At 40.5% G+C, this 15,040-nt stretch overlaps 1 protein-coding gene across 19 annotated transcripts in view; it reads right to left on the reverse strand.

The window, feature by feature from the left end:
* Nucleotides 1-15,040, reverse strand: part of LOC310703246 (dystonin-like) — a 303,015-nt gene that overhangs the window by 58,959 nt on the left and 229,016 nt on the right. For 17 of the 19 annotated variants that reach the window (XM_083495364.1, XM_083495375.1, XM_083495358.1 and 14 more), the window contains 8 exons: nucleotides 10,431-10,592; nucleotides 9,406-9,576; nucleotides 6,792-6,958; nucleotides 6,219-6,378; nucleotides 5,663-5,989; nucleotides 5,333-5,417; nucleotides 2,483-2,724; nucleotides 1,698-1,904 (listed from right to left, as the gene is read on the reverse strand). In XM_083495364.1, the coding sequence (XP_083351490.1) occupies nucleotides 1,698-1,904; nucleotides 2,483-2,724; nucleotides 5,333-5,417; nucleotides 5,663-5,989; nucleotides 6,219-6,378; nucleotides 6,792-6,958; nucleotides 9,406-9,576; nucleotides 10,431-10,592 (1,521 nt within the window). The remainder of the gene's footprint in view (nucleotides 1-1,697; nucleotides 1,905-2,482; nucleotides 2,725-5,332; nucleotides 5,418-5,662; nucleotides 5,990-6,218; nucleotides 6,379-6,791; nucleotides 6,959-9,405; nucleotides 9,577-10,430; nucleotides 10,593-15,040) is intronic. The other 2 variants (XM_083495359.1, XM_083495367.1) reach the window with 1 other exon arrangement.

Consider the following 15,040-nt stretch of genomic DNA (forward strand, 5'->3'; position numbering starts at 1 on the left):
CTAGTGGATTTCTTTCAAATGTCATTTTCCGAACATGCATGGGAGAAGAGAGCAAGTTTGTGCCCACTGAGCTTCCCACCACCATGACAATACTACTGGCGGTACCCTGACTTCCACACTCTGGGGGAAGGTTCTAAAGAAGGGAGAGCCCGCTGTATGAACCCTGATCACACCCTGATCACAAAGATTAGCACCCTGATCACAAAGGGTTCTGACAGAGACAGAGCCTACACACAAAGCAGACTCCTCATTTCAGACCTTCCCTTTCAACATGTGGATGGCGCAGGGGAAGGGAAGCCAGGGTCTGTTATCCCACTAGGCACTGCTGTTATATGCAAATGTTCCACCCTCAACTTTGTTTCTTCCCCTGGGCTCACCAGACCAGTTCTCAACTGAGCTCGAGAGCTTTGGAGAACTTTGAGAGCCTTCCCCATCCTGGTTCTTTCCAAACGCTTTAAAATATAGTTTCCATCACTGGCCATACTGACTGGGGCTGCTGTGATCTGGAGTCCAAATTATATTGAGGGCACCAAGTTAGAGAAGGCTACTGTAGAGCAATTGGTATGCTCGTGAAGCACAATATTTGAATGGTCTAGTTTAAGCAGACAAATAAATATACACAACAAGTTTCAACGTGAATCATGTTCCTAAAAGAAAGAGGTAGAGAAACTGATACGGAGGATAACTGTTATTGGACCCAATCATGATGGTGGGAGCACATGCGACCTTTAGAGGTCATCAAAATTCTTCATTATGTCTGATGCTTTCAACATATGCTGGTTGAACAAGAAATAATCCTATTAAGCTGCTTGAGAAAGTTGATAATTTACATGTTTGTGGTGACAGAGTCACTTCCAACTGAAGGTGAAATTTAATGGATAAGCTGTCATATCTTATTCTTTAATTATGAATCATGACTGAAAAGCAAGTTACGTGGGTTGAGGTTTCTCCATGTTTTTCATGAGTAATTCTTTATCACACTGTTTAATCTATTTGAAACAAGCCACAAACATTTGCTGTCATCTCACATTTATAATCAGAGAAGGTACTTTTGGCCTGAACATTCTGTTTTGAAAGAGAGGCATATAAACTGAGTCATACTAAATTAAAGGGCCAACAAATTAGAAGCTCTAAAAAAGAAAAAGAAAACCTTCGAACAAAACACTGATGTGTATATTAAGCTCATTTTAATGCTGCCCACAACTGCAAATAATGTTTATATTTCCTGCAAAACTGCATCCACTGGCTACTGTACACATCTTTACTTCAACCATTCATTTACACAAGCTGATATATGACCTACATAGCAGCATAAATAATAAGTTACAGGGTTTGAGTTTACAATTCTTTCTGTACTGAAATTCCCACTGAGATCACTGCATGATGCCACTCGTAATGCCTCTCAGTATGAGACTGATCTGTAATTTCTGTGTCAACTAGAAGACAGATGGCTACAACAATGAGTGGATTTGCTTTGGTCTAGGACTCATGTCTGACAACTATGACCAAGCTCTTTTCAAGTTTGGCCCCAGTTCTTGCAAAGACGTAGCATGCATGTGCCAATAATATGAACAGCAGCCTTTTCTTTTGGTACGGATTCCCAGATATACACCTGGATGTATTCCTTGAACAGATAAATATACATATTTTTCCCCCTATCACGCATAGACTGAAATGAGAATTATGGTCATTTTTACCTGCTGTGATCTGAAAATGGCAGCATCAATTTCTTCCACTTTCTGAGTTATAGTGTCGCTCACTAATCTGTACCGTTCGTTGTCTTCTGTGATCATTTTGTCTATCCCTTCCCTTGCTCTCCATGGCACCAGTTCAAGCAAAGCACTGCTGACTTCGTTAAGAGTGTCCAGTAAACTTTTATTATCTTTTGCTTCTTTTTTCAGTGCCTAAAAAGGAATATTTAAGGTAAACAAATTAAAAATAACACATTGGCGCAGAAACAAAATCTGCACAGCTCAAAGGTTCCACCCATGGGGCTTTTTTGGTTTTCTCCTTCTCCCATCTTCAGGTTTTTTTTATTGAGTTTAAGAGTACATAGCTGAAATGCTACAGCAGCAAACCAGAGCTATAAATATCGCTCTTTTCAACTTGGCTACCTTTGCTTTTGTTACAATCATGCTTGGGACCCCCTAACCTCTCACACTATCAATATAAATAAACAAAGGACCTACCTACATGATGCTGACACAAACCTCTAAACTAATAAAAGATGATAGTGCAAAAGAACAATACCCCATCTCTCTCTCTCCACCTCCCTCCCCTACTCTGAAATATGATGATGCTTCTTGCTTAGCCGGATGAAGGGTGAAGGGATGTGCATGAGGTGTGAATATATGCAAAAACGTCACAACTTCTGTGTAGCTGTACAAAGGGAAGTGTCACGCCTGTTGCTCCACCCATCTTTGCTGCTGGCAAGTGGCCCCTGGAACGCTGTCCACAAGCAAACACAGCATTTTACGCTCACCTTTTGTCTTTCTTGCGCTTGACTTAACTCTTCACCTTTGGGGACCTGCGCTTCGTACGACTGTAATTCCACCTCAACTTTATCCAGCCAAGTGCAGAGTTTCTCATGAGCTGACTGCAGCTGACCAGAAAGCTGTAGAGCCTGTTCTAAAGTCTTGGACACATCAGAACTCAGCTTAGTTATGTCCTTGTACCTTGTTTTAATGCCTTCCAATTTATCCTGAATTATGACAACTTCATCACCTGCAATGCGAAAGGGGTATTTAACACACAAATCATCTAAAGCGACCAGGATATTTTTAGTGTTTAAGTCCACGGGTGAAAATAGAACAAATATTTCATCCTGATTAAGCTAGTTTTTCTTCTAAGCATGGAAGCTTCGCTGTGCACATGCAACTTTAGCCCACCCCATCTTATTTTAGATTGGGCTCCACCAAAATAAATCCAGGTCAAGCCTCAGCCAATCAGGATTCTCTAGGTCAGGGACGAGGAACCTGTGGCCATCCAGATGTTGTTGGACTACAACTCCCATCTTTGCATGATTATTGGTCGGCTCTGATGGGAGTCCAACAACATCTGGACTCCCTATCCCTGTTCTATGCACTGGCTCACGCCAATTAAGTCATCAGTACAAGCTAGGAGCCCTAATGACCTCTGAGTAGGTGACAGGCAGTATGGTAGGCAGAGCTCACTATTCATGGCTCAGGGTGTTTCCTGCTCTGAAGTTCAGAATTGGTCTCTCTGAATATGGGAATAACGTGATAGCATTCCAGACTAAGGAGCAGATGGATGGCCTTTCCTTCTAACACCGCATGGCAACTTTATTTGACTATATCTTTAAAACAACCAACTATGTCTTTTCTCCAATATACATGAAATTACACAAATATTGAGATTTTGTGGTATGTGCAGTAATTAAATTTAATCCATTAAAATAAGGCAGGTAATGAATCAACTGACAGCGCTAATTACAATTAAGAACATTTTCCTCTTTGAGTGGCTATGTCCATGCAATTGCTGTTCTACAGAGAGTAAAAGTCAGAATTGAAACTGCACTGTTCGTTATACCATATGTTTACCTTTCAGTGAACAATTCAGGTTCTAATTCTGTAATTCATCTCCTTCTCTCCTCCCTCCCTCCTTCCCAGCCCCAAACTATGTATATCTTGGAGAGTTCATGGAGTTAGAGACTGGAAAATTTAGAAGATGTTGGTCTACAAGCCAGACATGCTGTGTGCAATTGGAATGCAACTTTCCCACAGTACTAGGTCCACTGTGGGGGAAGCAGCCTCTCTCACAGCAATAGGTAGACTGATTACTCAGTCCATTTTTTAAAAAACAACACTCTTTTTTAACATTTACTACAACATTCTTCTATATAGCTGTTTAAGCAGTCTATTTACTCCTTCCTTACATCTACTGGCTGAGATCCAAATGGACATGCATCATGATACCACATATTACAAACTGCTTTAAAATGCTTAAGTGCTACTCAAAAAAAAAAGGGAACTATTCAAACTATAATCAAATTCTTCCAGAACCATGCATATTCAAGTTAGGGGTGAGTGATCACACTCTTGTTTTCAAGAGTTTCAACTGAATAGGTAAAGGTAAAGGCACCCCTGACCATTAGGTACAGTCGTGACCGACTCTGGGGTTGCGGCGCTCATCTTGCTTTATTGGCCGAGGGAGCCAGCGTACAGCTTCCGGGTCATGTGGCCAGCATGACTAAGCCGCTTCTGGGGAACCAGAGCAGCGCATGGAAACGTCGTTTACCTTCCTGCCAGAGCGGTACCTATTTATCTACTTGCACTTTGATGTGCTTTCGAACTGCTAGGCTGGCAGGAGCAGGGACCGAGAAACGGGAGCTCACCCCATCGCAGGGATTCGAACCACAGACCTTCTGATCAGCAAGTCCTAGGCTCTGTGGTTTAACCCACAGCGCCACCCGCGTCCCTTCAACTGAATACTGTACTATTTAAGAAGCTTCTTTACCACCCTCCACTGTACTTCATTTACAAATCCCTGAACCCTAAGACTCCCCAAAATTTGGGGGTCTTGTCCCTAGCAGAACAACATTTCGTGATGAGACCTGGAATGCGAATAAGAGAAATTATTTCCAGAGGCAAAGAAATGATCTATATGCTATTTCCATAAAGGATAAGGCCTTCCCTCTCCCCGACAGAAACGACACATGGAACTAATGGAGTAAGAGAGGAGAATGGGAAGGAGTAGAGGCCAAGTCTATTGCTCCCCGCAACAATATTAAAACTGGATCCAGTGTGTGCTCAAAATTCAAAGAGGATGAAATCTGGAAGGCTATTTCACCATATATTCCCCAGCAGTAGAGTGAAATTCTCCAACTGTTCAAACATCTGTTAAGAAATTCTCTTCTGAGAAATTTCCTATCAGCCCTAAATTTTCCCAATAGCTCTGCACAGTAGACCAGTAGAATATTACAGCAGGAAGGCTGAGACTGAGTTAATGGTTTGCCTAATGTCACCTAGGAAGTTCATGGCTGTGGTTAAATTTGAACTGAGGACTCCCAGCTCATGCTCTCAACCACTATGCTACACCAACTCTCATTACTGCTTTCTTTTCACATACCTGGGAGTAAGCTCTGCTGAGCTCAGTCATGCTTACCTTTGAGCGGACAGGTATAGTATTACACTGTGAAACTTTATTAGACACTGCACCCATAATTTTAAACTTATCCCATTACTTATGAACAAAAAAGGTTTTTTTAAATGAGCTTTAAAAAGGTTCCAGTAGGAGTCAATGAGCCCCCAAAAGTTTCTACTTTACTTGTCTTTGTTGTCATAAATCATTAATTTCCTCATGGCTTTCTCACCTGTTGTTTGTTTGAGAAGCTCCAAACCATTTTGAATAGCCTGATCAACATTTTGCTTTCTGAGCAGAATCTCTTCTTGGAGAGCCTAGAAAATTTCAGAAGCTTTTACATCAGAGAAGTCATCATTTAAAATCTATAAAGCTGAAAGTCTATAAGCACCCACTTATTCTCTCAGAGTGAGAATTGGAGCAGGGTGCGGGGAGGATAAAGGCTTAAAAATAAATGATCAGGATACAGAATTAAACGACTATAACAATAAAAAAATGAGAAGTAATATGAAATAGTGCTTAAAATGGTAAAATAAAATCAACAGAAAATAAATGGAAATACCAGCATTTCAGTTTGTTGTTTCACAAGCAAGTCAGTATTGTAGTCTTGGACTGCCAGTTTGCTCAGTTTCTCATGTACTTCATTCAGCCAATTCATCAATTCAACTTCATCCTCTCCAAAAATCTGAGCATTGCAATAGGCTTGCTGTAGAAGCTGAGCCCTACTGCCACTTTTCTCTCGAATCTCAGTGTACTGGGCTTCTGAAGAATCTAGTTTCTCCTGCACCATTTCCTTGTCTTCCTTGGAGCTCAATGCCTTTAAAGCCTGACCAATATTAATAGCTTGCTCCAAATTTTTGTTGCGAGTGGCGATGTCTTCCTCAAAGGCCTAAATGAAGTTTTCAAAGTAGTAAGAAAAAGAAAAGAAAAACAAGCAAACAAAAGAAAACATAAAACCAAATATGAAAACAACTCAAGAACAACCAAAAGAATATAACTTTGATGGTAAAAGAAGAATATAAACAAAGTAATAAAAAAATGTGTTGGGGGGAATACTCCACTTTTGATTTACAAATCATAAAATAATTGCCGCAATGAAAGGCACATTAAGATCTTACTTTATGTTGAGAAATCTGCTGTTGTAGTTTGGAAGCCTGTGTTCCAATGGGTTCTGAATTTGAAAGCCTCTTTTCAGTGATGGTTAGCCACTCAACCAGTGGTTCTAAAGTTTCATGGAATTGCTGTGCTACAGCTGAGATACCTTCCAACTGACGATTCCTACAATATGTGAAAACAAAGCACATTTTGTGGGATGAGGGATGTATGAAATACTAAAAAGTTAAAATCAGCGCTTGGAAAGAACTACTTCGGTTTAGTTACGTTCACTGAATTACTTCGAAAATCTCTGAACTACACCTAAAAGTAGTTCCCATAATTGGAAGATTATGGGAGACATCCACTTTACTACAAGAATGGGTGATTATGTGATACTGATTTCCCCATATTATTTCACAGAAATTTCTAAAAATAGAACTTGTAATATACTCAGAGCCATTTTCTCATTTAGCTTCAAATGTGAATCTTACAGTTAACTGGATGAAAATGTTGCTATAGTTTCAAATTAGTTTCTAATGCTGTATCAAGGAGTACACCCTGCTGTACCCCTATGTGAATGCAAACATTTCAGGTACCTTGTTTCTGCTTTATCAAGCAGTGCATCCCATCTGCTATCCAGGAGGCTCAGCTGTTTCAAGATCTTCTCTTTATCAGCGGGCTCTGCTGACTCTGCAATTTTCTCCCCTTCACGCTTGATTAGTTCAACAGTGGGTCTGCGGTCATCCAGCAATCTCTGGAGAAGCTGGAGACAAAATAATCAAAAATCAAATTGCCAGGAAATGACTGTTCACTACAAGGCTGTAAAAAGATTAAGAGGCAGATTCTTCAAGGTCTTGTTTACTGGCAAAAAGAGGCAGGCTTAAGGGAACAATTTTCTGAGGTGGCAGGAAATTGTGAGGGTGCCAGCAGTCTTACAATGCAAGTGCCATAAATTGCATAAATAAGTAATTTCATTATGAGAGCGAGCAAAATGTGCCAATCTTAGCATCGGTTGTAAAGGTCTAGCATCCTTCCAAATGTTTTCATTCAGATTTCTTTTCAATGCTATCCTGGAAGCCTCTGGAAGGGCTACAGATATATATGCCTTATATGAGGTATGATGTTGACATGTGCAGGAAGAGGGGGGAATCACAGTGGGACATTTTATAACACATGACAGTGCTGGGAACTTTTGGGGAAGCTTTTCCATTTTGGAAAAAGAAAAGATAGGAAATTTTCCGCTTCACATAAGAACCCTCCCCATCTTTTCATACACTGTTGATGTTTGCAACTATCCACTGCAATCCAGAGAAATATCTGTTTGTTTATATAGTGCTCACCTTTCAAAACACTTGTGGCCGCATTCAATAAGATGAACACAATTCAGGGCTTAATGATGTTCCTAAGACCAAATTATTTTAATGGGGAATCAAACATGTTATAACTTTCTCTGGATTGTGTCCCAAATTTTCAGTACAAACATATGATCATTTCGGAGATTATTATGTTGCGAGCAGCTGCAACTTTGGATACTCACTTTGGCCAGACAACCTGAGGACTTGATTCACTAAGCTTCATGCAGTGCTCTTCCCTGAGGGTTGCCTTCTATGTTTCAGCCAAAAATCCCCCCTCCTCTCTCCTACTGCCTTTTGTTAAGACTGCTCAGAGAGCACAACTTCTCTCTGATGCTGTGCATGCTGTGACCTGCTCTTTCCTTGCTCATACATTTATTTTGAACAGGAAAGTAATTATGGATCTGGTTACAGAGTTTGATGTGCTGTATTTACTCCACAACTGCCAATTCAATATTTAATATGAACCTTCTTTCCCCACCCCTTTTAAGTGAGGGTCCATCAGCAACTGTGTTATAAACAATTGTTGAACAATCTGAAGCAGGGGTGTTTGACATTATTAACTGAAGATACAGGCACAACAAGATGTTACCCTAAATCAAAACAGACTCTACAAAACTCTATAGAGACAGAAGTCAGGAAGTAAGGGGTGGAGCAGAAGCTGACACCAGGCACAGATTTCATCCCTTACTAACCCATATGTATAGGCAGCTCGTATATGTCCACACTGAATGGCATATATGGGAAAAAGAGATTAGCTGAGAAGGGGTGGGGTGGAGGGTTGTCAAAATGATGAAGGAGGATTGAAGCCCTGACAAAATTTTGAACTTTATTTCAACTTAAGGGAGTAGCTCTACAATGTTCTTCCCCCTGCCCCTTTTCACAGTATCAGTGATGTCTTTTCAAACATCAGATTACTTTTGATCCTCGAAATAATTGTTTTTGATGTGCATCCAGTGAAATGTACACGTGCATGAAATGATGCCAAGAACCAGCACAGATATTCCAGAGTTTTACTTGCAATATATACAGAAAGCTGGTCCAATGAAATGATTGTTTACTCTGTGCTATACATGGCCTCTGCCCCCCCCCCCAGTCTGCACCAGCTCCCCACATTTCCCAAAGAAGTGAAGAAAACCACATTTCCCCGGACAAAGGATGCAATCAATGCCTGGATGGGAGGCTGCCTGGGAACTCCATTGAGTTCCATGGTGAAAGAAGAGATGGATATAAATTTACATACCAACTATTTGTTATATTTCTTGGTCACTTTTCTCACTGAATGAACCAAAGCAATTTAGGGCTCATCCCACACTTCCGCTTGCCTAGCCACTTTCCCCCAGGAAAACCCGCTGTCTACCACTGAATCTGAGCCATACAAGTAAAAGGCAGGACTAATAGATCCTGTGCCACTAATATGCTACAGTCTGGATGCCTCTGTTAAAATGAGTGGAGAATTCAAAAATGAAAGTAGGAAAGGGCAAATCTTTAAAGAGAATTTCACAGATTGGGTTGAGAAAATTTGCCCTTCCCCTGAAAAAAGCCAAACACATCCCCCCACAGGAGCATCCATGACAACCATCCTAAGTGATGGGATCACAGAGACTATGGAGATGTATTTTTTCCAAGTTCTTTTGCAACTGCACCTCTTATAGCGCATGTCTAATACATACTCAGCCACACTGTTATCCAGGCCACCACATGTTATTACTGTTATTAATTACCCACTATTCATCCTAAGGCCCCGGGTGGGTTACAACATTAAAACACAGCTTTAAAAACAGTTTAAAATACCCCACTGAGCAGGTGACAGAGAAAATATAATTAATCTAAAGATAGATAAATAACTTCCACTCACTTTCTGTTCCTGTATTTGGGCCTTCACAACTTTGAACTCAGCAGATGGAGGCTTCTGATTAGCCACAAGGTCTTCTGTGTCAATAAGCCAGCTAAGGATAGATTCGACAGCATCTTGAAACCTCCCACAGTGGAGCAGTGCCTCTTGCAACTGAGCAGCTCTTTGAGCAACCTAACAAACAAACAAACAAAAAAACATTGTAAATATTATCCTCTTCCCACAATACCTCTTTCCATCTTTCCAGTCAATCAAACAACCCCTAGGGAAAATAAGAACAATTTAAGGCTAGCAACTCCCAAACTATGAAGCTCTTCACTGACTTGAGTGACATTCTGTGCACTTCAGCAAATATTTAAAATTGTCTTAATACAGGTATGAACAATACAACATTTTGTACCAGCAGGTCATAGGTGCACAAAGTGTGAGGTAGACCTGCCTAGGGATAATCCCCAGGGAAGCCTAAGTACTTCATGTGCCTCTTGAATGCATGCATCTTTATTTGGACATTAATATAATATAATATAATATAATATAATATAATATAATATAATATAAATTTTTTATTTATACCCCGCCCATCTGGCTGGGTTTCCCCAGCCACTCTGGGCAGCTCCCAACAAAAGATTAAAAATACATTAAAGCATCAGTTATTAAAAACTTCCCTAAATAGGGCTGAAGACAGTTGAGTAGGCATTCTGCTTCAATCAGCATGACACAGAAAGCACCATGAATTATGTTTTGCAATCCTCTATTTCCTTTAGGCTTTTGACTTTCTACAGGTTTCTTTCCATGGACATTAAAATGACAGGGTACCCATGTGACAAAGGGTAGTCTGCTTCTCTAGGAGCTCTACATAAGCACCAGAGCACACATGGAGTTCTGGACTGGGGATTTTGTGCATTTTATTGTGCAGTCTACTACAATAATGTATAGTACTACTTTGTAGTGAAAATCAGAAATAAGAGCAAAACAAAAACAACAGCAGACTAGAAAGGTAAACAACAGTGCAAATACAACTAACGTACCTTTTTGTTGAGAGTTTTCCATCTTGTGTTAACATCCTCAAGATCACGCTCAAGGTTATCAGTACTAGCATTTTTAGCAGCACTCTGAATAAGGCCTTGACCCAACCAATTTACCTCCTGTTGCTTAACCTGCAGTGGTTCAATCTTTTCCTTCTCGAATACCTTCAGATCAAAAGGAAAAGAAAGAAAGAAAGGCAAAGGCACATTTAGATTATTAAGTCTGGAACATGCTGAGCATAAGTGATGACCAGAGCAGGTATCAGTAGTAAAATCACACAGCATGTCATGAACATAGTGTGGAAAGACAGTATTTAGCTACAGAGTGTACATGTCAAATTGCTCTTAATGTTGTAAACACAAAACAACTCAGAGTAAATTATATACACATTAACCCAAACAGGAGTTAAGAAACTGCTATTACATAAAAAAACAAACACTGTATTTAAAAGGAAGAGACAAACATAGTGCTCCATACTGAATCTTCCTAATATAGATGCTCAAACAATATTTAAAGCATAAGGTACACGTTGTGGACACCTATGTCAAACTGAAGAGGATGACATATTGTGGATAGTAATTGTTCAGATATCTGTTCACAATAGCCCATTCTTCTTGGGGCCATGCAACTCTGTGCAAACAGTTATCCTTTGCATATGGCCAGCAGACACAAGTAGCCCATAAATACATAAGAGCCCTGATGGAGCATGCCAAATGCCCATCTAGACCAACATATTGTTCTCACAGTGGCCAACCAGATGCCTGTGGGAAGCTTGAAAGCAGGACTTGAGTGCAAAAAGGACTTGTGACTCTGGCGTACAGAAGCATACTTCTTCCAACAGAGAGAGCATAGCCATCATAGCTAGCAGCCATTGACAGCTCTATCTTCAATCAATTTGTCTAATGCTTAAAGTTTGGTGAGGAAATTAATCAATCATCTGAATATGCTCAGCATATGTTTCTGTGGTGCATAATGATTTGCATAGTCATTTAAAAATGATGCAGTGCTCTTAATTCTAATGGGAGGAGCTGGTATTGGACAGTGTGGCTCCTACAGACCAAGTGAGCAGTGAGATGCTGGGCACGTGCAGGAAGGGACCGTCCCCAGTCCTAAGTGCACAGTGGAGAAATGCAAGCGCTATCCAACGATTTGGGGGCCACTATAGCATGGTGAGCCTGGACCTCAGGAATGGCCTGGGAGAATGAGCTGATCATATGACTAAGGAACTACACCAGCATTCACCTTCTAGATAAGACTAGTAATGGTTATATTGTTTTAGAAGATACTGAAAAACAGTGGGGACCATGTCCCTTTATTTCCCAGGTGGTCTTCATTGGCAAGAAATTCAAGCATGCTTCACATAATGATATCATAATGCAGGCTAACTCAACCCACCAACCTAAGTGATGTTCATTTGAGAACTTGCAAAGGCTAGTGACAGAAAATATTCCACAGGCATCAAATGCTGTTGGTGGGTTATGAACCCAGGCTATACAAACTGTGGTCTTAAAGCTTCTTACCTTTTAAGTACTCCCTCCCCTCCCCCCCCAAAAAAAATCTTCTTTTTCTTCTTCTACTGCTACTACAGACACTGTCCCTTGGCAGCAATTTCACTATAGTCAGCAAAATATTGTGAAGCCATTGTACTGCAATACTGTACTGAACTTTATTATTATAGCTTTACTAGCAAATATGGCTCACATCCTGAATATCTATTTCAGCTGCCACTAGTAACATCATTCCCTTAATACAAGCAATGTTATGGGGATACTACAAGTGTACCTCAGTATGGCTAAAGTTATTCCTCAGAACCTAGACACTCAAGTAGCCCAGGACACCCAAATTCCTAGAACAGTCTGAAAATAAAGCATGTTTATAGTTGATGTACCTCAATATCAGCCCTAAGTAATTTTTATGCTCACATAATTGAAAACAAAAATGATAAGAAGCCTCCCCAAGATGGGATACATAAATTGTACACCAAAATGGCCAAGCACAACACTAGTAGGAAAAAAGAAACTTGCTATGCACATTGTGTAAGAAACCCAGATTTTCTAGGATAGTCTGCAAACAGCACATTTTCACACCTAGGTTTACGTCATAACAGCAGCCAGCACTTCAACACACAGCAAGCACATTTGACACACAGGACAGTGTGTGACCCATCTCTCCTCGAGGCCTTAAATCCACACGAATAACCAGGAGAAGGGGGTTTTGCAGAGGCAGTGAGGAACTTAAGTCCGAACATGGACAGCTCACACACATTTGAGACTACATGCAATAATCCTCAGACACAGTGGTGTGTTACATAGTAGCAACCAGGAACACACAAACACACACACACGTATAATGCTGTTTTTTCTGTACTCAATAGCACTACCTATTTGCAGGACATTGTGGGATTTGTTAAGGGGGGGGGGCAATATAAAGCAGAGTTCTGAGGAACCAAGTAGTTGAAAACAGCAAACAGGTCTTACCTTTCCCACAAAATAATATATAATATGGGCAAGTTCTCTTTACTTTAGAGAAATAAACAAGGGCTGGGATGCAAAAGCTAATTTACACATACCCAAGTGTTAGCTCAGTAGTATCTTTGGCAATCAAACAGGCAGGCACATGTACACACCCCAGGTTCCATAAACTACTTTTGAAATTCCCCTCTCTTTCAAAAGAAGCTTCCTGTGTTTGAGGTTGCTGTGTGAGAAACACAAGTCCTGCTCCAGTTTAGGCCCATGGAACTAGTAACGCAGTCCTTCAATCCAACTCTCCTCTATTTCAGATGTTCATATATTTTTAAGACAATTCCATAGCAATCCAAACCGAGTTGTTCCCCTTGATTTGTTGTTTAGATACACATACCCACTCAAAAAAGTAGGAATTGAGGCTAGAGTTTGCCAGAACAGCTTAGCAACAAGTCCTAAAATAACTCAAGACACAACCAGATCAGAGTGACCAAAAACAAAAAGAACAAAATTAAATTAAAGACTTCACAAGCTCCCCATGCTTATTACAAAGCTGTTTTCTACTTCCTTACTTCATTCACCGCTCAGTAAATGTTACAAGATCTCTTGTAAAAAATCCCCTACAACTTTAGGACTACTTTTTGGCATGAAGATGCAAGGAAATAATTTCAGTACGTGCAACAAGCCTTTAATCTGTGTACTTTGGAAACCGCAGCAATCTGAGCATCGTTGTGTATACCTTTATGATGAACAGTGCAATCCTATACTTGTCAGCTCAGAAGAAGCATGCCCATTGGGTTTAATGGGCCTTACTCCCATGAAAGTGTGTACAGTATATGGCTGCAGCTGAAATCTGGTTAAATCTGAATAGGGAAGGCCTATCTGCCCTTGAATGGCATTGGCTGCTTGAAACATAATTTGAGGGGAGGGATGGAGGGGGTGCTGAAGATCAATGCCCAGTGGAAGCATTCCAAATAAAGGGTAACAGGCACCATCTGGACAATAAATAGCCATGCAACCAAACAGCTGGAAGCAATCAACCCTGTCACAAACTGCCCTTAATCAATTTACTGAAGTGACCATCTCGCCAATTTCTGCCTTCTAATAACTTGTTGGGCAAATGATTCTAAAGGAGCTCTTTGGGTAGATTAGCAAAATCTAAACATAAGCATTCATGATGCAATTACAGAAGAAAAAATAAATAAAAAATAACCCACCCTGCAGCATGAAAAGAATGCATTTAAGTTTGGAATTACCTTATAAGACAACATGCCATTGCACACTGTATCCAAGGTTTGTTCTATTTGCATGCCTGTAGTCCAAAAGCTGAATTCAGCGCTGATTGGATTTGCTTTTTGACAGCATGTGGTATTATTAGCCTCTAAAGCCTGACAGGACAATTCTATTGCACTTGTATGGGCCATATTAATTTCCTCAGTTTCATGCAAAATCACATATTTTACTAAGTCCGTATCACTAGCATGTAAAGCTGCATCATCATCATCATCATAAATATCTATATCCTGAGTTGCAATATCCAGGAGGTCCTTTTCAATCATCCTGTCTTGGGTGTCTAATGGCTCATTAACTTCAGCGCTGTTCCTCACTTCCTCTTTGTCTAAAGTGAAATCATGTTCCCTCTCACCATCCTGAAGCCATGCTGGATGTGCTAAGAGGTCTTCTTTCAAATATGTCAGTGGACTGCAATGTCCATCTCCTTCCCCTTGGTTGCCCTCATAGTTCCAGAAAGATTCTTGCTCTATATGTGAAGCATTCTGCAATTTTACTCGACAGTGTCCACTGGTAGGAGCACTTCTGGAGGTAAGCAATGAAATTTGATGTTCACTACTAGAAATGGTAGGAGAAAATGATCCAAATTTACCTACAAACTGATTATCGTCTATGGAAGATATGCTCCTAAATTGAGTTTGTTCCCCTTCTAGCACATCTTGTTTTTCTTCTCTTTCTGCTGGAGGACTGCACAGACCAGAGTCATCTTCTTCGGAAGTTAGAGAACTAGTCCCACATTTGACCTGGCCTGTTGCTGCTAAGTCGGACACATCAACAGTCCCAGCAAGTGAGCACTCACTTTTATTTGCATAGTCTGCAAAATTTGGTGGGACAAGCATCCTCCAGGATCTCCTATGTTC

This window comes from Podarcis liolepis (genome assembly GCF_965112155.1).
Source record: "Podarcis liolepis genome assembly, chromosome: 3".
Taxonomy (NCBI): domain Eukaryota; kingdom Metazoa; phylum Chordata; class Lepidosauria; order Squamata; family Lacertidae; genus Podarcis; species Podarcis liolepis.